General features: G+C 39.1%; 3 protein-coding genes across 4 annotated transcripts; 1 reads left to right on the top strand and 2 right to left on the bottom strand.

Annotated features, from left to right (window-relative positions):
* Nucleotides 1-52: 52 nt before the first annotated feature.
* Nucleotides 53-8,527, bottom strand: naca (nascent polypeptide associated complex subunit alpha). Of its 2 annotated transcripts, XM_084098447.1 has the most exons (8): nucleotides 8,446-8,527; nucleotides 7,493-7,568; nucleotides 2,419-2,504; nucleotides 1,305-1,382; nucleotides 1,060-1,206; nucleotides 651-779; nucleotides 395-517; nucleotides 53-173 (listed from the first exon to the last, which is right to left on the bottom strand). In XM_084098447.1, the coding sequence occupies exons 2-8, from the start codon at nucleotides 7,560-7,562 to the stop codon at nucleotides 159-161; spliced, it is 648 nt and encodes a 215-aa protein (XP_083954573.1). In that variant the 5' UTR covers nucleotides 7,563-7,568; nucleotides 8,446-8,527; the 3' UTR covers nucleotides 53-158. The 2 variants fall into 2 exon arrangements, 1 of the variants encoding a protein (XP_083954573.1); XR_014604104.1 differs by lacking the exons at nucleotides 7,493-7,568; nucleotides 8,446-8,527 and adding an exon at nucleotides 3,349-5,109 and having other exon boundaries at nucleotides 2,419-3,302.
* tfip11 (tuftelin interacting protein 11) lies at nucleotides 8,494-17,175 on the top strand. The gene is made up of 14 exons (XM_084098446.1): nucleotides 8,494-8,597; nucleotides 9,210-9,419; nucleotides 9,551-9,710; nucleotides 10,196-10,349; nucleotides 10,467-10,594; nucleotides 11,634-11,789; nucleotides 11,879-12,070; nucleotides 13,173-13,487; nucleotides 14,789-14,895; nucleotides 14,970-15,138; nucleotides 15,243-15,486; nucleotides 15,569-15,711; nucleotides 16,415-16,580; nucleotides 16,674-17,175. The coding sequence occupies exons 1-14, from the start codon at nucleotides 8,509-8,511 to the stop codon at nucleotides 17,033-17,035; spliced, it is 2,595 nt and encodes an 864-aa protein (XP_083954572.1). The 5' UTR covers nucleotides 8,494-8,508; the 3' UTR covers nucleotides 17,036-17,175.
* A 179-nt stretch (nucleotides 17,176-17,354) lies between these two features.
* prim1 (DNA primase subunit 1) lies at nucleotides 17,355-21,973 on the bottom strand. The gene is made up of 13 exons (XM_084098448.1): nucleotides 21,785-21,973; nucleotides 21,439-21,596; nucleotides 20,892-20,998; nucleotides 20,697-20,770; nucleotides 19,669-19,805; nucleotides 19,477-19,535; nucleotides 19,281-19,390; nucleotides 19,094-19,185; nucleotides 18,845-18,980; nucleotides 18,300-18,369; nucleotides 18,090-18,196; nucleotides 17,904-18,002; nucleotides 17,355-17,574 (listed from the first exon to the last, which is right to left on the bottom strand). The coding sequence occupies exons 1-13, from the start codon at nucleotides 21,891-21,893 to the stop codon at nucleotides 17,555-17,557; spliced, it is 1,278 nt and encodes a 425-aa protein (XP_083954574.1). The 5' UTR covers nucleotides 21,894-21,973; the 3' UTR covers nucleotides 17,355-17,554.
* Nucleotides 21,974-23,243: the final 1,270 nt, after the last annotated feature.

The raw sequence follows: 23,243 nt of genomic DNA, 5'->3' as shown, positions 1-23,243 counted from the left end.
CCACACAATGAAAATTTCCATCAATAGTATAAAATAAACAAAATACAACAAATAATTTCTTCAATCCACTGCTTTATTTCTCTTGGGTATAAATTGTACAAACAATAGTGTAGATCAAACCAGCAACATCTTATTGTGACCCAGTCCCTGATCTCCATCTACATCGTCAATTCCTGTGAAGACAGGCAAAAAGATAAATCGAGTAAGACTGCTTCATATTATGACACAGCATTTAAAGCCTGAGCTCTTCTCAGGACAAATGAACTGGCTTCACGACAAATTCAGAAGAACGAAAGTCATATGTTAATTCATCACAGAAGAGTTTTGAAATAGTAATACATAATTGTAAAATGCAATTAACTGCATAAAGTGAGACGTTATCAGTTTAACTCACCATAATAGCATTGACAATGTCGTTATTGTTATTCTTTAGTGCACGCACAGCCTTCGCCCTCGATACATTGGCCTGTGACATGACCAGCTCAATGTCCTTGACCTCCACTCCGGTCTCATCAACCTGTAAATGGTAAATCAAATCACTCAATGAATGAGGACACAATTACTTTTCACATTTGTTGAATACATCAGCACAAGACCTTTGTGCAAGCAGTATTAATCTGTGTTAGAATCACAACAGTGTTGATGCACACCTCTTCCTCTTCGCTCTCCTCCTGTACTGTGGGCGTCTGTGTGTTTTCCTGGATGTTTGAAACGGCTTCTCCTTGAACCTTGAACTTCTCTGCAGCTGCTAACTGAGCTTGCTGTGACAGGTCTTCAATCTAAAACAGCAGAAACAATCCAGATTTTAGTTTGTTTTGTAAGCTTCATTGTGTTACTCACACCATTGTGAAAGTTTCCCCTTTCAGGACAGAAAGTTTGGCTTCATCAGACTCAGAAGAACGAAAGTCAAACTGTTTAAATCATCATTGAGAGGTCACTTAGGCCGAGATAACCAGGAAAGGTTGCCCTGTAGAATTAGTTTTCAACCAAAACAGGGCTGATATAGCAAGGAGTGCACATCAAACTGAGACAAGAAACCAATTTTTTTCTAATCTTTACCTTGGCCTCACCAAAGACAATGTAAGTATCTGAAGCTGGACTTTTGTAGACATCTGGTTTGGTGATGACAAAGAGAATGTTCTTGGACTTGCGAATGGTTACCCTGGTAACACCAGCAACTTGTCTCAACCCCAATTTGGACATGGCCTGGCAAAGTGAAGCAAGGGTACAGTTAAATAACTGTGCATGCTTTCTTATTGAATTTGGTGTTATAATCTGATTAATTTGGTTTGAGGATGACCTACCTTCCTGGCTTTCTTCTCACTTCTGCTTTGTTTTGCTTTGCTGACAGGTTCCTCATCGATTTCAGCTGCAGCTGCAAGCTACAGAAAGGTAATGCAATTTCAGTTCATACCAATGTACAATTGAAAAAGAACTGGTGTGAGAAAAAGCTGAGGGCAAATAATGCTACTGGTAGATAGGGCTGGACCCAAATATTCGTTTGGTGGGTTGGTATTCGATTTTAAATTTTGGGATTCAAATATTAGTTTTTTTTTTCAGCACCTCCTCAAAACTGTTCTCATTCGCGCTTGTATACGTTTACACAAAAATCTGGCAAAATACAAAATAGAATAACTGAAAAAATGTATTAGCCTTTTTACCCGTTATCATCAATCTAAATGAATCTACTGCGAAATATAGGAGCTTGTTAAAACTCAACGTCATATGCCCCAGCAAAATCGCCCACGAGTGAACGTTAGCCAGCCTAATGTTACCTTGTTCTATTTAGCCTATTGCAGTTTTTTTATTCTATATAAGGGAATTCATTTAATTTTATTTAAACTGTTTGTTAATTGCAATGCGTGATGCTGTTATTGAAAGTATGCTACTGTGTTCTTTATTTATTACAGTTCATTCATTTATTTTTTGTTCTTTTATTTAAATAGCCTACCTTACTGTGTCAGTAATTACTGTGCTGCTAATTTCTGATTTGGGAGTGATTTGTTTGTCAGAAAAATGTTGAGTTACCTTATTAAAAGTATAGCTCTTAACAGACCGGTGTGTTTTGTATCACTAGAGCAGTGTCCGTTATCGGAGCATATAAGCCCTGCCCGCGTGAGGTGCACCGCTTCTGGCTCGCGCTGTTCTGTAGTTTATTAATTCTGAATGTGTCGAGTGTCCATATTGCACTCCCTTGGGTCCGCAGCAATTGGATGAATGGTTCTTGACAATCAAAATGCAAACAGACACACAGAGATTCCTGCCTATATTAGAGAGAAGAATATGTTCAGCCCACCCCCCCTGTTGATTACTACAAAAGCTTTGAATATTCAGTGTTGATTACTACCAAAGCCTCGAATCTCAAAAAATGGTATTTGGACCAGCCCTACAGGTGGATGCTGTTTAAAATAATATTACCTGTGCCTGCTGTGTCTGTGTCTGTGCAGAGTCCTGCTCCTCAAGATCAGGAACAGATTCGTCACTGTCAGATTCAGTGCCAGACCCTAAAACATACAGTACATTGATTTGCCATTAGACACACAGAACCCATTTTCACCAGAATACTGTTGAAATTACCAAAATAAATACTTTTACTTTACATCCTATCTTGCAGTGTGTTTTAAAGTATTAAGTAAATTCCAGTTATACATGGAAACGCTGAACAATATCCATATTGATAAACTCAAAAAACATTCAGCTACTGGCCCATGCTCCTACTTTCTGAAAATCCAACTTCACTCAAAGACTAAGGACAGATGATTTTCAGATCCTGGAGTTATCAGGCTTACTTTCACTGATAATGTGACCCTAAAGCATTATGGGGGGACAACATTATTTGGCAACAACAACAAACGCAGAAAGCAAAGACAGACAGAAAGAGATACCCTTGTCGTTCTTGATGACTGGTTCCAGTATGGATGGGGCTTTAAGTGGTTTGGGAACAGGTGCTGGCTCAACTTTAGGGGCAAGGAATGGCTCAACTTTAGGGGCAGGCGCAGTAGCCTCAACTTTAGGAGAAGGGGCAGGTTTGACTTTAGGGGAAGGGGCAGTAGCCTCAACTTTGGGGGCAGGCACAGGTTTAACTTTGGTGGCAGCAGCCTCTACTTTAGGGGCAGGCGCAGCAGCCTCAACTTTGGGGGCAGGCACAGGTTTAACTTTGGTGGCAGCAGCCTCTACTTTAAGGGCAGGTGCAGCAGCCTCTACCTTAGGGGAAGGGGCAGCAGCCTCAACTTTGGGGGCAGGCACAGGTTTAACTTTGGTGGCAGCAGCCTCTACTTTAGGGAGAGGGGCAGCAGCCTCAACTTTAGGGGCAGGCACAGGTTTAACTTTGGTGGCAGCAGCCTCTACTTTAGGGAGAGGAGCAGCAGCCTCTACTTTAGGGGCAGGCGCAGCAGCCTCAACTTTGGGGGCAGGCACAGGTTTAACTTTGGTGGCAGCAGCCTCAACTTTAGGGGCAGGCGCAGGTTTGACTTTAGGGGAAGAGGCAGCAGCCTCAACTTTGGGGGCAGGCACAGGTTTAACTTTAGGGGAAGGGGCAGCAGCCTCAACTTTAGGGGCAGGTGCAGGTTCAACTTTAGGGGAAGCAGCTGGCTCAACCTTAAAGTTAGGATCAGACTTAGTTTTAGGGGCAGGCTTAACTTTAACGGCAGGGGCAGCAGCCTCAACTTTAGCAGCAGGCTCCACCTGAGAGGTAGGAGCAGACTCTGCTTTAGGGGCCACCACCTCAGCTTTAGGAGCAGCAACGTGTTTAACTTTAACAGCAGGAGCAGGCTCAACTTTAGGGGCCACCCCCTCAGCTTTAGGAGAGGCAACAGGTTTAACTTTAGCGGCAGGAGCAGGCTCAGCATTAGGGCTAGGGGTAGACTTAGCTTTAGGTGCAGGAGCAGCCTCTATCTTAGGGGCAGCCTCAGCTTTAGGTGCAGGAGCTGCTTTCTGTACAGGGGTAGTCACTCCTTTAGGGGTGAGGATAGGTTCAACTTTAGGAACTGGCTTAGCTTTAGGAGCAACCTTTGCTTTAGGGGCAGGGCCAGATTCAACTTTACTGGAGGTGATAGGTTCAGCTTTAGGAGCTGTTGGGGTAACTACAGAAATTGCACTAGGTGGCATGGGGGGGAAAGCAGGCATTGCAAAAGGATTCTCAGGTGGTAAGAGAGGTGGGAGATCATCATCCTCAAATTCTGCAGGCACAACCCGAGGAGCAGGTTTTGATGGAGCATCAGTGGCTGGGTTCACATTTGGCACTTGGGCAGGGCCAGTCTTAGCGGCAGCTTTTGAAGGTGAAGTAGTCTTGGCTTCTGAAGCAGCAGGGGTTGCTACTTTTGGAGCTTCAGAGGCAAACTTGGGGGTTTCAGCCACTTTGGCTGGACAGTTGGCCACAGCTTCTGAAAATGACTTGGGTGCTGGGACAGCAGATTTGGAAGTCACTTTAAAGGCCACAGGAGCCACAGCAACTTTGGGAGAGACAGGGGAAGCATCAGCATCAGCTGCTGGTTTTGCTACCTCTGGAATTGGTACAGCAAGAGATGGCAGAGCTGCCACTGGTGCAGGCTCTTGAGCAGGCTTGGAGGCAGAGGGAGGTGCCTGCTCATGTTCGGCAGGTTTAAAATTCTTCGTTTTCTGTTGCTTCCCTTGTTTACCAGCCTTTACCACCTTGGGAGCAGATTGCTCAGCTTTCAAAGCTACAGGAGAGTCAGCTGGAGGGAAGGCCAAAGGGGAACATGGAGGGGTAGCATGTGAGCCAGAGGCAGATTTAGGAGAGGTAGGGGAGCTTGATGAGGCAGATAGAGAGGAACGCTTCCTGCGTCCAGCAGGAACTGGCTTAGGAGTGGTGGCGTGAGAAGAGGACAGCTTGGGGTTAGTTTTGCCCTCTTTAGGTTTTGCCTGAGAGGGAGTAGGGGCCGCAGCAGCAGGTGTGGCTAATGGAAATAAAATGCTAGAGTGACTTTTTTGGCAATTAAAAAGTTGCATGATGTAAAACCGTCACATCCATGCTGGTTATAAGGGATGCTTTCAATTGTTCAAGTGTTAAACTGTTCCACAAAAACAATGGCTATTAAAGCAAAATCAAACACACCATGAAATCTGGTTAAGATTTGTTAAGACTTAAGGTGTAAAAACCACTCAACTGCACATGCGTGAACCATCAGGCACTGGCAATGAACAACATCTAAAAACATTTATTAAATTAACATTGTTCTCAGGCACATTTATTTACCATGAAGTGTCTTACATACAAATATTAAAAATCTGAAAGGACAATCACCCAGTTAAAAGCAACTATAATATTGCCTACTCCAAGTCCTATCGTCAGCCTGTAAAAAAGCCGATACACTATTACATAAATACACTATAGTAACTAAACTATTTTATTTGCTCATTTAATTGTTCACTTTGTTTTATCATGATGGGAAATTAGAATAATTTCACAAGCAAAGATCAAGTTGGTGATGAAGAAAAATGCCATTTCATGCATTCGCATATCATGCATACAATTTGCAAACTTTGCACAAGAATTATGCTGGTGAAAGTGTCTAAAACCAGTTAATTATTCCATGAAAGTGAAAACAAAAAACTGACCAAGCTTTTGGCATCTGACTTTCTCTTGTGGATTATACATTAATGATAGGGAAATAATGAGAAGAATCAATATTTCTTGTTAAACAAGTGTTCTTTTAAGTCGGTGTTCTAAGCTGCCTTGATTTGCATATATTATTTTAGTAATATTATTATAAATAATAATTTGTAGTTGTTTTTGTTCGTAGTTTTTAATTTGTAGTTTTTAGTGGCCTTTAAATGTTTTGTTAATGTGCTATGGAAACGAAATGGACAACTGTCATTTTCACCTTGCCTTAAACAACAACTGTATAATGATGTGTCTTTTATAAGAAGCACTCTTGACAATTTGTAAATAGATCACCTTCCAATTCAATTTTGTAGTCAAAATTCAAACATTATCATTGAGTCCTCAATCCTCATATGTCGGTGTCGCAAGTGTGGTTATGTGGTGATGTTATGAAATTAGGGAAGGCAAATTAATTGTAGGTCCTAATTTTAATTTGATAATACTAGTTGGATAACAACATTAACATATTGTCTATCGGCACAACCCCCGTCAGGATATCAGGAAATATGTGAACTTCAGTCAAAGAATGTATTAAATACTTGGCTCCTGAATTAGTAATCTGAGGAGAAATAACATGAATACTACACATTCTGCCTAGTGAAAAACAGAGATATTTAGTTCAACCTATCTTGTCTCCCCCTTGACAAAGATGCTTCTGTTATTCCTTGTAACAGATGCAAGCAATAATATTTCTTCCCCATGTTGTCATAACTGCAGTTTACCATCAGTGTACCATCCAAGAGATAGTGTTCCATACCCGTGATTGAACTGGCTAAACTTGTCAAATATTTGACCGAGATGCGTGTGCTTAATCAAGTGTACTTTACAAAATGTAATTTTGCTACATAAATTCAAGAATTAACATTTCCATTGTTAAATTAAAAAACCTTGTACTCAAGATATGAACAGAAAAGACAGTGTTCCTCAAGATCAGGATCATTATAAGACTTCTTACATTGTATTCATGGTTCTCCTCATGAAGATCTGGCAAATACATTCCTGAACACAATAAATCTCTCCAGAAAAAGAACAAAATACTTTCTATTCAAACACACACAAAAAAAAGTTAAAATTTTTGTATAAATATTCAGGTTGAGATCACTCAAATTCAAAGAAGTGTTAGGAAAACGTTCATGCAGTGTTGCGTTGCCCACATTCCATTAAAACATTTAAGGATGCATGTGCTTTCAATGTCAAACAAAACAAAAAGTACCATATTAAACAGTACTGTTGGGCAAGGCAGTCCTGGATCACTCTTATTTTTCAAAAACAATTGTTGTGTGTCAATACCTCATAACCAATCACAAGCCTATAGACTTAAATCATACACAGCAGGTATTTAAAGGGCTTATTTGAAAAAAGGGTTTTTTATTTGTCTGTACAATGGAAGCCAATGGTTCCAGTGTTGTTTTAAGTTGCATTAACTCTAATTGTAGGGACAAATATCTTCTTTCGTGTTCCACAGAATGTCGTCATACAGGTTTGGACCAACATGAAAATTGCCTGAACTCTCCCTTTTATAAAACTAGTGTATATAATGCAATACAGGGAGAGGCTCAAGCAAATTAACTTAAAAACCTCTAGGTGGAGAAAAGCTGACTCAAACTACATCCCCACCCAACAAAACAACATGACACCCCTCCAACGACAGAAACTGGCTTTGTGAAGTCTCTACAACAGCTGGTAGAGTAGTTACCAGAAAAGAAACATGAAGGAAATCTGAAACAGGTGCAAAAATACCTTAAACAGACTGATCAACCTTCCAGTATCTGCCTTACATTTTAAAAAATGAAAAACAATATAGCTCCAGGACCCCTCACACAACTTTTTTTTAGTGTCGGACATGCACATTTAAAGATAGTTACTAACCCGTCTCAGCCTGGGGCTGCTGCATCTCCTGCTCTGTAACAGGGACAGTTTCTGTGGCTTCGCCTGGCATTCTGGACTGCAACAGAAATGAGAGACAATATAGCACATTATAATCTTTGCAAAAGGAAAGCCAATAAGAAGGCTTTTACTATTCAAACAGAGCAGCGCACCAGGCCTCTTCCTGTAGGCCTCTGCTATCAGCTGAATTAAGCTGTTCACATTTCACAAGCATCGAGCTTACTTGCATGATAAAACATTTCACAAGTCCACTGTACAGAAACGGTGTACATCAACACACATACATAGTATGGCCTATTTAGAATCATAACGACATAAAAACTTTGTTTTACAAGGTGTTTTACACCTACAACTTTGTTCATAGGTGCATGTGTAGTGATGATGCACATTTCACGTGTGTAACAGAGCAGCACTGTCACGCTGCTGTTGTTTATGAGTAACTTATAACCATACGAAAACAAAACAACGTGGACAAAACGAGTTGAGCATTCATAAAGTAATGTTATCATAGCACGTGTATCTCTGTTTTTAAACGATTTAAAACGCGAGATCAACCTTCAAATCAGTGATTACTGTCCCACACAATGGAAATTATTTTAGCTATTACAGACGGCTTATTTTAGCCATTACAGACGGCTCACAAACATTGCCGTATTTGTTTATAATAATACATTTCACACGATTTAACTGTTTCGTTTGATACAAAGCACTCGATTGAAGTCCTCGCATAAAGCGAGCTGCGGTGCGTCTCGCTCCCCCATTTTGAACAGTCTGCCGGTTGTTATCAAGATATTTCCTCAATAAAGAAGTCAAACAAAGAAATCTTCACCGTTTAGTACAGAGGAACACTAAATCATCAATACAAGTAGTAAATGAGAGGCCAAAAGCACGAATGCAACGTTGGATGACAGTAGATGTAACACAGAAGTACTCACTAGATCAGGGCACAGGTTCCAAGATGGCTGTAAGAGAGGGTTTCTGACCTCTGCGTCGCTCTGATGTCACAGCTCTGCTTCCGGCTTCAACAGGAAGTTGCTTTTGGATGCACTCTTGCTGGCAGTGAGGAACCGAGGAACCGCATTTTCGGGTAAAATATATATATTTTTTAATGTGTTATGTCTGTTATTTCTATACAAATGTGTTTATTTCTTATTTGACAAAAGTCACAAAAATGCTTTGAAGGAAGGCAGGTGTTTTTGTTTACATTATAAATAGCATTGCTAAGCTAACTAACCAGAATGTTTTTTGATAACGATTGCGTGGCGTTCTAATATTAGGGTCAAAATATTATTCGGATTCACCTTTATGTAAACTGCTGTTTTGCCTTCAATCGTTTAGACTCCACGAACCCCCAAATATCATCTTCCTCTTGCGAGGGACACACATCCTAAAATTTTAAGAGGCAGCTCGACATTTTCATATATGTATTTAATGATTCAATTTATACGGCTAAATATTACATTATAAGTAGGTGAGTATATAGTTATTATATTAATTTTTTCTACTCTGTATAATACGGGTAACGTTAGTTGTGTTATGTATTTATTTCAATATTTTTTTTTTTTATTAATCTTTACATTTGTTACACTTTTTTTTCTAAACTTCTCCATGACCCTCCTAGTACTCTCTAATTAATGTTATTCCTCCTCCTCAGTTTGTTAACCCACTGGCCTTAAACATTCTTATTTCATCCCAACAGAGATATGTCTATGTCCCATTTGTATGGGCGTAGAGGTGAGGAGGAGGAGGATGGTGTGGAAATTGAAAAGTTTGAGGTGACTGAGTGGGACTTGGCCAATGAGTTCAACCCAGACAGACGCAGACACAGACAGACTAAAGAAGAAGCGACTTATGGGATTTGGGCAGAGCATGACTCTGATGATGAGCGGCCCAGCTTTGGGGGGAAAAGGTATGTTGTTGTTGATAATGTTTCAGCTGTCAAATTGCTAGAGACCTTGTTGACTAAGTAGTGAATGAATATCATTTTATTTGTCATATAATAAATTCAGCATTCAGTATTGATATTTGTATCCACACAAGAGCGAAGGACTATACAGCTCCTGTGAACTTTGTGAGCGGTGGCATACGAAAGACTGCAGCTGAGGAGAAAGTGGAGAAGGAGGGTTCAGATGACTCCAATGACAGTGGAGATGCACCTCCTCCTCCACCTCGCACTGCAGTTCCCAAAAAGCTCCAAACGGTACGTTGAGATGCCTACAAATGTTACACAACAACAGCATCTTTGTCTTGAATATTGGGTCCAAATATGTTTTCATACAGTACCATTCAAAAGTTTTTGAAAGAAGTCTTTTATGCTCATCAAGCCTGCATTTATTTGTTCAAAAATACAGTAAAATACAGTAATATTGTTGAATATTATTCTATTTTGATATATTTTAAAATATGATTTATTTCTGTGATGTACAGCTGAATTTTCATCAACCATTACTCCAGTCTTCAGTCACATGATCCTACAGAAGTTTGATTTGGTTCTCAAGAAACATTTCTTATTCAGCATTTATATCAGCATTTATATGTATATATTTTTTGTAACATTATAAATGTCTTTACTGTCACTTTTGATCAATTTAATATGTCCTTGCTGAAGTATTTATATCTTTCAATAAAATCTTACTGACCCCAAACCTTCGAACTGTATAGTAAATGTCTTTGAATTCTTTTTAGGGTGGGAGCTTTAAGACATCCCAGAGGTTTGCAGGCGGTATTAGAACAGGGCAGGACCTGGGATCCTGGGAGAAACACACACGAGGCATTGGTCAAAAACTGCTGCAGAAGATGGGTTACGTTCCAGGAAAAGGATTGGGCAAAAATGCTCAGGGTAAAACATTTCAGTCCTTAATTTCATACCACAGTATTCTGTTTTTAGTGTATGTAGCGTATTGTGAATTATGTTATGCATTGTGTGCTTACATAATGAGAATATCTTTGTCTGCAGGTATTGTGAATCCTATTGAAGCTAAGCTGCGGAAGGGGAAGGGAGCAGTTGGTGCATATGGTAATGAGAGGACCCAGCAGTCCCTGCAGGATTTCCCTGTTATAGACTCTGAGGAAGAGGAGGAGCAAGTAAGTCTACACTACAAAACGAGTGGGTTTTGGTGCTGTCTGGCCAATATATACTAGGCTTGCCTTTATAAGTCAGTGTTACCGGTGTTACACGGTGTTCAGCCGGACTACGATTACATCACTTGCCCATAGAGGCACAGCCCCCCACTGTCATTTAGATTTTTTCATCGTAATAAAAATCATTTAGTTCACTTTGAGAAAAGACACTACAATTAAAAACTGAACGTGTCTGCTCAATTCAGCTTGAGCCGAATGAGAGTCGCAGCATAAATCAGCAGCAAGAGGCAGATTCATTTATCACGTGACGAGTGTTAGGCTAGACGATGGCGGAAGATTTGGTTTCAAAGCAATATGTAAAAGCACCTATTTGGCAATCATTTGTCATTGTACTGTTTTGTTGTTGTTTTTCATTAAGAATAATAATGAACCCACCATTCAAGCAATTGCCGCCCCTGAATTGCTGATAATTCGAAAGCGAATGTAAAATGCTCACAGCCACACGGGCAATCATAAGCAATAACGAAGTAACCAGTGCCTAACCTGACAGTGAGTGTAATACAAAAGTTTGAGACGCCGTATTATTTTAGAAAAATGCTCTTAATTTTAATGATAGTGACTGCACCACCCTGGATCAGGCATTTTATTCTTTAAATACAACAATTAAAAATACTATTATTTGTATAACTTTATTAAAAATCATAAACTGCACTATTCAAACAAAACTACAAAAAAATGTTAAAAGTATAATTTATTGGCTTTATGACATGATTATGTTTTGATTGCTATCAAATTCTTGATCTCAGTAGTCAAATTCTCCATTACTGTTGTTTAAAAGATCCACATATCCAGATAAGCAATTTCAATGATTTCAATGAAAGCAATACTTGTAAACACAGCATGGAGAAAACTCCATAGTTTTCTCTTTTGGTCAGTAAACAAAAGCTTCGGACTAAACAGTTCAACGGTAGGTCCACAAACCTCAAACTGTTTTACTAGCACTGCTTCAATTTTCCTTTTATTCTTCATTCCATCTTTGCAGGAATTTCAGAGAGAGTTGGGGCAATGGCGTAAAGACCCGGGAACGACAAAGAAAAAGCCCAGATATTCTTACAAGTCTGTGGAAGAGCTGAAAGCTCATGGCAAACTGGCCAACAAGAGCATGAGCAGACCTGCTGGAGAACTTGCTCAGGTCAAGGTGAGAGCCCAAAACAATTAGAATAATGCATAATAACCATTTAAATATATCCCAGAGTAAACAATGAACGCATCCCTCATGCGTTCCAGGTGATCGATATGACGGGCAGAGAGCAGAAGGTGTATCATAGCTACAGTCATATGAGTCAGAAGCACAGTGTTCCTGAGGAGGCCCCTTTGAGCGTAAGCGCGCGAGAGCAGAAGAGCACTGGCTTCGCTCTCCCGGAGCTGGAACACAACCTCAAACTGCTCATTGAGCTCACAGAGCAAGACATCCTACAGGTAAAGCACTCATACACCTGCACTAAACCGACAGTAAATTAGCAAAAAGTAACATTTAGGTAAATTAAAATTATATAATGTTAATCATAAAATCGTATGCAATATAAATAATTAGCCTAATATTTTAAACGTTTTTAGTATTTGTAAATGTCCATTTCATGTGGTGTACCACTTGGGTGCTCCTTTGTGCCAGAATTTGAGAGCTGTAGTGTAGGAGAAAAAAGATTAATAATTTTCTATATTTTTTTCTCATAGTAGGACATTCAGTCTAACCCTTCATACTTTACTTATGTTTAATCACGTAATTCACTTAAAGGTGCAGTAAGCCATTTCTAAGAAACACTGTTGATATTTGAAATCAACCCAAACAAACACATCCCTCCCCCAAAATTCACAAACACGCAATGCAAGAGTGGGTGTCTCTTTATCATAGCTGAAGTGAAGTAAAATAATGCTTCGGGAAAAATAAAGCGAAGATGACGATCAAATGACAAGAAAGAACGATTCAAATGTACATTGAACGGTACACAAGTGTATATACAAGCAAGGGTTGGTTGTGAGTCACCAGCGGCACACCAGCTCCAGACAAACAATGATAAAACAACACTCACAACTGTCCTGTTACTATAGCTAACATTACAACAACAGCATCTGTTGGTTCTGTGAAACAACGCAACCTCTGCATCCATTTTCAGGCCTTTCTGCTTAGGTCTCTCCAGCGCTGGAAAGATTTTCTCAAATTAACGCAGGTCTTAAAGCTCTTGTCTGATCATAACCTTCTTTTTTCCAGTGATATTCCTTTGACCTTTTCTCTTTTGTAATGTCTCTCAGCCATCTCTCCTTCTACAGACTTCAAATCTCCCTCTTGCTCACTCTCCCTCCTCCCCCATCATGAGTGTAAATGCCCCCTACTGCTGATTGGCTACAGATGTGTTGTGCTGCTCGGTCCGATCCACTTTCAACAGCTTTTCTCAGAAATCGCTTACTGCACCTTTAATAATAAATTCTTGTTTTGGTCAATGACAGATACATAGAGCCAGTTTTTTATTGAAAAAATTCCTGTCCGCTTATTTCACCTGACTGGTTTGTGTTATGTGTGTAGAGTGCACGACGTCTGCAGCATGAGAAGGACACTGTGGTGACCCTGACCCATGAGAGTGACGCCCTGCAGATCCGGCTGGCAGAGGAGGAAGAGTCTCTTGGTCGGCTAGAGCAGGTGATGAACCTGGTGGAGAGCTTTGAAGCAGGCGATACGGAGGGAAGCTCTGCGCTCAGCCTTCAGGAGTGTGCGAAGGTCTTCCAGCAGCTGCAGACTGAGTTCTATCAGGAGTATAAGACTTTGGGTTTGGGAGATCTAGCTGTGTCTGTTGTGCATCCTCTATTGAAAGAGAAGCTTCGCAGCTGGGATCCACTGAAGGTAAAAATTTTTTTTTATTAAGCAGCATAGCAGCATATTAGCCTGACTACGTCAGACTTCGTACTTCCGCTCAATTTCATTTCGCTTCTGTACTCAGTCTGAGACAGCATAATAGCTTTCCGTTTTCCTCCGGCCTGAAAAAAGCCGGCCAATCAACGAACAGAGGGCGGGCTGAGAGCCGTGACGACGTAGACACTGATTGTACCGTGGATGCGTAGATTTACTTCACATAATCTTCCATGTTCACTCCGGTATTTCGCTCGATGGTTTTGTCTTCGCATCTTATATGTGTTTACAGTGGAAGTTAGATGCGGCTGAGCATGCGCATAACACACGCCATAACCAAACGTTATGTGATTGGCTTACGGGTAACCAATGATTTTAAACTTCAGACAAGCACCTTGTCACCTTCAGACAAATTCACCTTTGCCATCACAGGAATATTCCATCAAATTACATTTTAAAATAGATTCAAATAGAAAACAGTTATTTTAAATTGTAATAATATTTCACAATATTGCTGTTTTAACTGTATTTTTGATCAAATAGATGCAGCCTTGGTGAGCATAAGGGACTTCTTCTAAAATAAATAACTGTACCGACCCCAAACCTTTGAACTGTAGTGTATATGAAGTATATACAGGGAATGCCTGCTTAGATCTTTCTTTATTCATGATCTTATTATTGTGTTCACCTTGTGTGTAAGCTCTGAACTCATTTACACTCTCTGGGCCTCATTTGTGAAACAAACTTACGACAGAAAACTGGGTACGGCCATTTCCACTTAAAACTTGGCATTTATCAATATGGACATAAGCGGTGGCTACGATCAAATCATTAATATATAGTTTAACAACCAAGTGTTACATGGCAAATATGGCAACAGGTGAGCCCATTAGCCTATGTTGTTTATAATGAATGCCACTATAGCTTAATTTGTTTTATTTTGTTGTTTAATATATAATTTTTTTCATTCTTGTTCTGTTCTGAATACTGTTAAATTTTAAGATTTTGTTGTTGAGTGAGGGGAAAATAGGCTAGTTTATAGTTTTTATGTTTGTAAATGTTTCGTTTTACTTACCGATATTTAAGGCTTCTAAATCATTATAGGCTATTCAAATGACGATTGTTTTCAGCTGCCACATTTATCAACGTACTATCATTCGTACGATGGGATTGGCAGCATACGAATGTTTCATAAATCACACGTGAACCCTGTCGTAAGATGATTTCTGCGCTCGGATCTGTGCTCGTTTCTACGTCAGATTGATAAATGAGGCCCATTCTCTGTTTATCTATAGGACTGTTCAGATGGTTTAGAGGAAGTCGGTCAATGGAGGGCCATTCTTGAAAGCACACAATCTCTTCACGGTGGACCAGACACTTCTAACATGGACGCCTATCACAGGTAAACTATTTCCGAGAGTGTGTATGTGGTGTGTCTCTGGAAGCAGATGACTTGAGCTGGAGTTTTTTGTGCAGGTTGATATGGGAAGTGTGGGTTCCAGTCATGAGGACCTGTGTGTCTCAGTGGCAGCCCAGAAATGTGGGGCCCATGGTGGACTGTGTGGAATGCTGGGCTCCTGTATTACCGCTGTGGATTCTGGACAATGTTTTGGAGCAGCTTATTTTCCCACGACTACAGAGAGAGGTTTGTGCTGAATATGTTGACCAATGCGTACTGTAATTCTTTTTTGGTAAACGGAAGTATGGTTGTCCATGCAAAATGTAACTTCTCTGTCTGTTTTTGGATAGGTGGACAACTGGAACCCACTGACCGACACAGTGCCAATCCATTCATGGATTCATCCCTGGCTACCCCTGATGCAAACCCGTCTTGAGCCGCTGTACGCCCCCATCCGCAGCAAACTAGCTCATGCTTTGCAGCGCTGGCACCCCAGTGACTCCTCTGCCAGACTCATTCTGCAACCCTGGAGAGAGGTCTTCACACCTGGGGCCTGGGAGGCCTTCATGGTCAAAAATATCGTCCCCAAACTGGGTATGCACTTATCTGCTAGATTTTCAGTGTCAGACTTTTGGAGTCTGAGGGAGTCTCTGAAGGTTTTGCTACTGTGTTGCAGCTCTATGTTTAGGAGAGCTGGTGGTGAATCCTCATCAGCAACTGCTGGAGCCGTTCAACTGGGTGATGGACTGGGAGGGGATGCTCTCTGTCTCCTCCATGGTTGGATTGCTGGATAAGAATTTCTTCCCCAAATGGCTACAGGTCAGTCCAACAGTCTTTTAGAATCAGTCAAAAGAATACAGAAGTGTGTCATCTGGGCAATAAAAATAAATAAAAATAAAGTACACTTTTGCTTTTTGGAATTTTAAGTGTGAACAGACTACTCACTATTTATACTACAAAATTAAATTAAATTGCATTTGAAAATAAAATTAATTTTGTTACATTTAACTAACTAACATCACAAAAGGGACATGGTAAAGGAAAAAAATTAGATTGGAGGAAAAATGATGTCAAATATGCTTTTGCGTTCCCCTTAAAAACTTTGCGTTCACTCGCAAAGGACACAAGTTTCTTGGGGGAACATCAAGGTTTTGTGAGTGTACGCAAAGTTTCTCGTGGAAATGCAAATCTTTTGCAATAGAACACAAAAGCATTGAAATATTTTTTTTTCATCAGTATGTCCCTTTAGGGTCTCTGTCCATTTTAAACATGAATTAAATATTTTATATTTTAAATATTTAAAGTTTAAAATGTGATCTTTTTATTTATTATTTTACTGTTACATTGAACTACATTAATTCATACACATGCATTATTTTGTTATATATTTTATTTATTATAAATTACAAGTTTATTTATGTACTTTTTATTTATTAATTAAAATTAGTTCTTCATTTTACGTTTAAGTGGCACTCCTACATCTGAATGAAGTACTAAAAGTTTCTTTTGTTTCCTGTTGCAGGTGTTGTGTTCCTGGCTCAGCAACAACCCGAACTATGAGGAGATCACTAAATGGTATCTTGGCTGGAAGAGCTTATTCTCAGAGAATCTGCTCAGTCACCCATTGGTCAAAGAAAAACTCAACGAGGCCCTTGATATTATGAATCGTGCTGTTGCCTCTGGACTAGGTCAGTCACATTCTAGAAGTCCGCTAAACATATTCATAGCTTTGTACAGGTGTCTCATTCTACCTTCAACTTCACCTATGTCTTTTGTTGCAGGTGGGTATATGCAACCTGGAGCAAGAGAGAACATTGCATATCTGATTCAGACAGAGAGAAGGAAAGATTTCCAGTGCGAGCCTCTGCCTGAGCGCCGTGAAGTGGAGAATTCTGCCACACGTCCACCAGGCACCGCAGCGGTACCAACAGCTGTACCTACCAACTTTAAAGATCTAGTCCAGGCCAAGGCTGAGGAGAACGGCATCGTCTTCATGCCACTGGTAGCCAAACGGCATATGGGAAAACAGTTGTTCACTTTTGGCAGAATAGTCATCTACATTGAGCGTGGAGTGGTCTTCGTCCAAGGCGAGAAAACCTGGGTTCCAACATCACTACAGAGTCTAATTGACATGGCCAAATGAGACTGATGGTTGGTCAAAGACAAGCCATTTACATTTTGCTGTCTAGTCTGCTTCCACACAGCTTTTAAAACTGTATCTTGTCTATCAATGTTGTTTTATAACAGAAGAAATGCTTTTGAATAAATTTGTGCTTAAATTAACATCATACTTGATTGTGTTGTACTCAGCTACCCAGCACTTATTATTTTCTCTAAATTCAAATTTCAGAAGAACCACTTTCCTTTGTAATTGATTTTTCCCCAAACCAGACAGCAACATAATAGATTTGTAAAAGTTATTTTAATAAGATTGTAGAAAGATTAAACCATCCTGAGAAAAGTACAAAACAAGTGAAAACATTTTATTAGAAAACTAATGGAACAGTATTACATGGAAATAACTGATATTAATTCATACATAACTTGACTTCTTGTTTTGTAAGTCAAAGTGTCTGTATCTTCACAAACAGATGGTTGGCAGACAAACATGTAACTTGTATGAAAAACTGCTGATTAGCTGTTATGTCCCAGCTCATCGGTCTTAGAAGTCTTTCTGAAGATCTGCAAAATAAATCAAATTGAAGTAATTCATGAAGTAATCTGCAGTCACTAACACCAAAACCTAAAATCAATCATTCTAAATGCTACAAATTAACTTGCATTATAATCAACAGAATGAAAACTGAATAATCCTTTTGATATTTGCTGAAGATTGCATTTAAGACAAACTTGTCATTTAATGCTCAAAAGTAAATTGAAATGAAAAAACAGGAAATGAGCATGCAGAATTACATATCCAATTGACTCGATGTGTCATGCAGTCTTTATATTACAAATGGATTAGGGATCCAATCAAGTGTATGTGTAACATAAGCGGGTTTGTAACTCACCACTCTTCTTCAGCATCTCTCCTTTCCGAGATCGAGTCATTGCCTCCAAAAAATTATCAAAGACCTTTACATACTTGGCCAGGCTGGTGCGCTTATAGTCTACACATAACCAAAAACATGTTTAGCCCACAGAACTGAGGATGAATCTTGAACAGTTGAACTGCGGAGTCATACATGTTTGCTCACCTCTGATTCTGCGTCGTTCTCCAGCATCTTGTTCATTCTCCTTGTCCTTCATGTCCTCGTCCTCCACCTCATCTGTTCTGGGTTTCTCCAGCTCCTCACAGATCAGACTACAGAGACAGATGGGTGGAGATATGAAAGCAGTTGTCACGTCCCACAACTTTATGTGGATCTACCCTGCAAAGATGGACACTGATAATATTCAGCATTTACCTGATCGTAGGAACCTCAAAGGGATCAAACGTGTCCAGTTCTTTCAAATCTATTGGCACTGAGATTCGACCTAAAGAAAAAATTGAAGACAAAAAGAATTAAGATGTTTAAAATCAACACGTAACGACATTTGCAACCCATTTTGCTTTGAATGTAAAACATACAAAAATGATTCATGCAAAATAAGACTAGAAACATATACACTACCATTCTAAAGTTTTTTTAATGTTTTTGAAAGAAGCTTCTTATGCTCACCATACATTTGATCAAATATATGCTATCTGTTATTTGCAAAAAAACAGTAATTGTGAAATATTAAAACAATTTAAATGTAATTTATTCCTGTGATACAAAGCTGAATTTTCAGCATCATTCCTCCAGTCTTCAGTGTCACATGATCCGTCAGAAATCATTCTAATATGAATTTTATTGCAACATAAATGTCTTTACTGTGACTTTTGATCAATGTAAGGCATTCTTGCTGGATAATAACTACTGACCCCAGAACTTTTGAATGGTACTGTATAAATGAAGTTTGATCTCACCTGTCTTGGGGTGTACGCTGAAGGGGCTCTTCAGTAAGTGGTTGACTCCTTTACTGACGTTGACATCCAGGCGAGGGTAACAGTACTGCAACATGATCTCCTTATCGAAGTACTGACCACCCTTCTTACTACTCGACTTAACACAAACAAATAACAATAATGGGAAACCGAACTACATTTTATGCTGAAAGATTTATTTGCCTGAGATTAGGTGCTCTCAGTGTTGCTTTCCGACCAATTTGTATTTACCTTTTTGTGTTCAACCAGAGTGCAGAGTTCTTCCCATCGCTCCATTGGGTTTTTCTGCTTCTGACAAAAGCTTGTCAGGTCCTTTTTGATATGTGCAGTCAGACTTAAAGAAATAAACACTACTGGTATTGGTACAGACTACTGAAATTTTGTTAAGGTGACGGCACTACTGGGGATGAAAGGATATCTTCAGGTAGCAGAGCGAGCACTTTGTCTACACTCTCCTTACTGCCTAAAATGTCCTGTTCCACAATGGCGTACTGTGGGAAATAGCGCTCCACCACAGACAGAGAACACCTCAAAGAAAGAGAGAGAGACTACAGTCACACCAATTATGTTGACACAATATATACTTAGGAAGGTTGGCCATTTTTTCCCCTTACTTGATGAAAGGATGGATTGGATCTGACAGCACAACTTTTCTCATGGTGTCCTCACCACCCTAAAGAAACATGCGCAGGACACACAATTAATTAAAACACAGCGTAAAAAGTCAAGCTTTTGGACTAGATACGTGTATATGGTAAACAAAGGATATAACTTATAGAAAGATGATCTATCTGATATTTGAATACCTTGACTAAACTGAGATACTCTGCCACGGCAGACCGCGCAGCCACTGAGAGCTTCCTAGCAGCATCATCACAAACCCAGCAATGCACTCCTCTCCGGCCCGAATACACCCACAGGAGATGATGGAATCCAAAGTCCTCTGAACCACACATACAGCACAATGCAGGTTAACTTTGATCTATCTGTATATCTGTTATGATGTTACTTAAAGGGTTAGTTCACCCAAAAATGAAAATTCTGTCAGTAATTACTCACCCTCATGTTGTTCCAACCGCGTAAGACCTTCGTTCATCTTCGTAACACAAATTAAGATATTTTTGATGAAATCTGAGAGCTGATCACTTCTCCATAGGCTGCTAGGTGGCCGAAACTTGCTGGCCCAGAAACAGTTATTAAAGAGATCGTTAATATAGTCCAAGTGACTACAGTGGCTCAATCTTAAGTATATCAAGCGACGAGAATACTTTCTGTGCGCAAAAACAAACAAAAATAACGACTTTATTCCACTATTCATTTCCTTCTCTCTGGGCCTCTAGTTGGTTCACGTAGTGTTTTTGCGCAGCGCGTCTGTTACACGTCACCACGTAGGCTCACTATTGGCCGACGCTGGTCATGTGTGTGATGCGTGATGACGTGTAACACAGACGCGCTGCGCAAAAACACTACGAGGCCCAGAGAGAAGGAAATGAATAGTGGAATAAAGTCGTTATTTTTGTTTGTTTTTGTGCACAAAAAGTATTCTCGTCGCTTGATATACTTAAGCTTGAGCCACTGTAGTCACTTGGACTATATTAACGATCTCTTTAATAACTTTTCTGGGCCAGCAAGTTTCGGCCGCCTAGCAGCCTATGGAGAAGTGATCAGCTCTCAGATTTCATCAAAAATATCTTAATTTGTGTTCCGAAGATGAACGAAGGTCTTACGTGGTTGGAACAACATGAGGGTGAGTAATTACTGACAGAATTTTCATTTTTGGGTGAACTAACCCTTTAAATTGTAAATGTTCTGTTGATGAGAGGTCCCCTTTTACCCCGAAGTGCCCGGTCCAGAATAAGGATAGCAATGGTCATTAGAGTCCAGCACTTGGAGCAGATATCAGCAGCGCTGAAGAACAAAAATATGAATATATTAACAGAAAATGCACAAAATAACTCCATTAAAAACACTACTCCATAAGCATCATCAGGCGTATATTAGGATGAAAGGTGAGAAGGCATCTGTATACCTGCAGCAACGCCTGACATCATCATAGTCTGTCATGTCAATGTCAAACACCAGCTCCTTCTCCAGGGCCTGGAAGGTTCCAGACTTCACAGCGTTGTGTTGGCTGGGCTGTCAATCAGAAACAGAGAATTAGGATCTCTTTGATAAGGGATTTCATTTTCCAAAAGAAATATGAAGTAGTTTAAAGAGTCAAAAATGTGAGAATTTATAAAATGTAATCACACAGCAAATAAACTCAATATTCATTCAATCTATTAATTAAAATATGAAATTATTAATACAAATGTAATGACTATATTATATCACTATATAATAGCACAATAATATTCTCTATATAGCTATAGTACTATTTTATATGCTATTATATATTTAGAAGTATGAATATTACATTATGTCTTTCAAATAATATTCATTTCTAGTCATAAAAACTTTGCATAATAATAAAAGTATAAAATAATTAGCAAAAAGATGTGACATGCCAACTTTCCATACCATACAATACAATATATAAATAATATAATATAGAAACATGATGAGTTATATATTACCCTGTGGCTGTAGACTGCTCCAATATCAATCTTGTAGGGAACCATTTTCTGCATCTCTTTCTCCAGCTCATTCTGAGTGCTGAAGGACTGATATCTGACATAAATGTCATCTTTTAGCGTGAAGGAAAATTCACGGTTCTGGAAGTAGTTTTTAGACACTGCAAGAAGCAAAATTAAGTAGAATATGAATATAAAGCACGAAGAGATATACTGTTATTTAATATAAATGCCATATTGATTAAACTGAAATATTTATATATCGATTTTGTACTACACAAATTACAAAAAAAGTGAATGGCTCGTTGTGTGATAAGAGATTGAGTTAATGCCTCGGATATTTACTTACCACCGCCATAACTTAACCAGCGATAGTACTGTGGAAACGGGAAGAGTCTGCGATAATACAGCGGTAACAAGTCAGGCAAACAAGCTGGATTATAATCTGCGTTTGACATGTTTAAATTTATCAGTGTTGTTGATTCTCAATGACAGCTGAGTTCATCCTACAACGAACCAGCGCGGGAAAATTAACGTAAGTAGGAAATGACGCACTGTGTCCTTATTCGTTGGTCTCGCGCACAGCTACTGTTTTCTACTCGCTTTGCTGCCACCTCAAGGCTCGGATAACAGTGTTTTATTATGATTATATGTTGTTCAATCATGATTCAATGGACTGGCACTGGCAGGCAGAGGTCACCTGTAGCCTACGGTGTCCTGCCGTTAGGCTGGGATGAACTCCAGCAGGATAAACCTGTGGATGAATGTATGTGTGATTCAAACCAAGCGAAGACTCGAGCTTAACAATTTTGAGAGTAAAGGTTTTTTTGTGGAAAACGTTAGTTAACTAGTTACCAGGGAGCAAACTGTGACAACGAAGAGCTTGAGAAAAATGAGACGTGATTTGTGGAGAACACAGAGAAAAATCAAGGTAAATATCAGGGGTTAACAGAATATAGATAGGCTTTTTGTTGTGCTACATTTCCAGACATTCATTTCAAGTCATTATTGTTGACAAATTATGGAAGAAGGGTGAATATATTATTTCATTGTGTGTATTAAGGGTAATGAAATGCTACCTGTGAAATTAGCCTTAGCTAAACAGTGGAGTTGACTATCTCTCCCCCCAAAAAAATTTATTTAAAGTGTAATTTTCACCACATAATGCTATTAAATGTGGTCGAAATTAATAATATATATAACAATATATGAAGAGTTCATATGCAAAAGCCTCTAAGTGCCATCTGAAATTTTCTTCTAGAATGATAATTTTTTATAAAGCTTGTATATTTAAGTTAAGTAATTTCACTTAAATGACAATTAATAGGTAATTTGCATTGCCATTTAAGTGAAATTATTGAACTTAAATATACGAGCTTGATAAAAATGATCATTCTAGAGGAAAATTACAGATGGCACTTAGAGGCTTTTGCATCTGAACTCTTCATAACAATATATAACAATATATATATATATATATATATATATATATGGCCGAATTTTCACGTAATCCATGTACTGCTGGACATTGTTAGCAGACAAAATAAATACAATAGTGAGAGTGTGAATTGTGTTTAAATAAATGTAAGAAGAAACAGCTATTAATATATTATTTAATATGTATTGTAATACAATTGTTCACTTTTGAAAATAAAAAAGATCAGTCTACCTTTTTTACATCTCTATTCGGCATAAAACCATGAAACACTAAAATGCCTTTTCCCCAACTTTTCCTTTCAGAATCTCTATCTTACAAGGACAGAATTTCCCACAGACTGCGACACACAGTCAAGTGACTGCATGCATAT

Source organism: Abramis brama (assembly GCF_963993115.1).
Source record: "Abramis brama genome assembly, chromosome: 22".
NCBI lineage: Eukaryota > Metazoa > Chordata > Actinopteri > Cypriniformes > Leuciscidae > Abramis > Abramis brama.
The sequence above is the reverse complement of the archived record's forward strand: the minus strand, read 5'-3'. Positions and strand labels throughout refer to the sequence as shown.

Excerpts from the sequence above, each read along its gene's own strand:
- tfip11 (XM_084098446.1), top strand. The coding sequence starts at position 8,509 with ATGTCACAGCTCTGCTTCCGGCTTCAACAGGAAGTTGCTTTTGGATGC. Across the intron at positions 14,896-14,969 it reads AACATGGACGCCTATCACAG|GTTGATATGGGAAGTGTGGG; the intron begins GTAAACTATTTC and ends TTTTTTGTGCAG. Across the intron at positions 15,712-16,414 it reads TCTTCCCCAAATGGCTACAG|GTGTTGTGTTCCTGGCTCAG; the intron begins GTCAGTCCAACA and ends TTCCTGTTGCAG.
- prim1 (XM_084098448.1), bottom strand. The coding sequence starts at position 21,893 with ATGTCAAACGCAGATTATAATCCAGCTTGTTTGCCTGACTTGTTACCG. Across the intron at positions 19,536-19,668 it reads AGTATCTCAGTTTAGTCAAG|GGTGGTGAGGACACCATGAG; the intron begins GTATTCAAATAT and ends ATGTTTCTTTAG. Across the intron at positions 18,981-19,093 it reads CTCTGGTTGAACACAAAAAG|TCGAGTAGTAAGAAGGGTGG; the intron begins GTAAATACAAAT and ends GTTTGTGTTAAG.
- naca (XM_084098447.1), bottom strand. The coding sequence starts at position 7,562 with ATGCCAGGCGAAGCCACAGAAACTGTCCCTGTTACAGAGCAGGAGATG. Across the intron at positions 1,383-2,418 it reads CACAGACACAGCAGGCACAG|CTTGCAGCTGCAGCTGAAAT; the intron begins GTAATATTATTT and ends ACCTTTCTGTAG. Across the intron at positions 780-1,059 it reads TTGTCTTTGGTGAGGCCAAG|ATTGAAGACCTGTCACAGCA; the intron begins GTAAAGATTAGA and ends CTGCTGTTTTAG.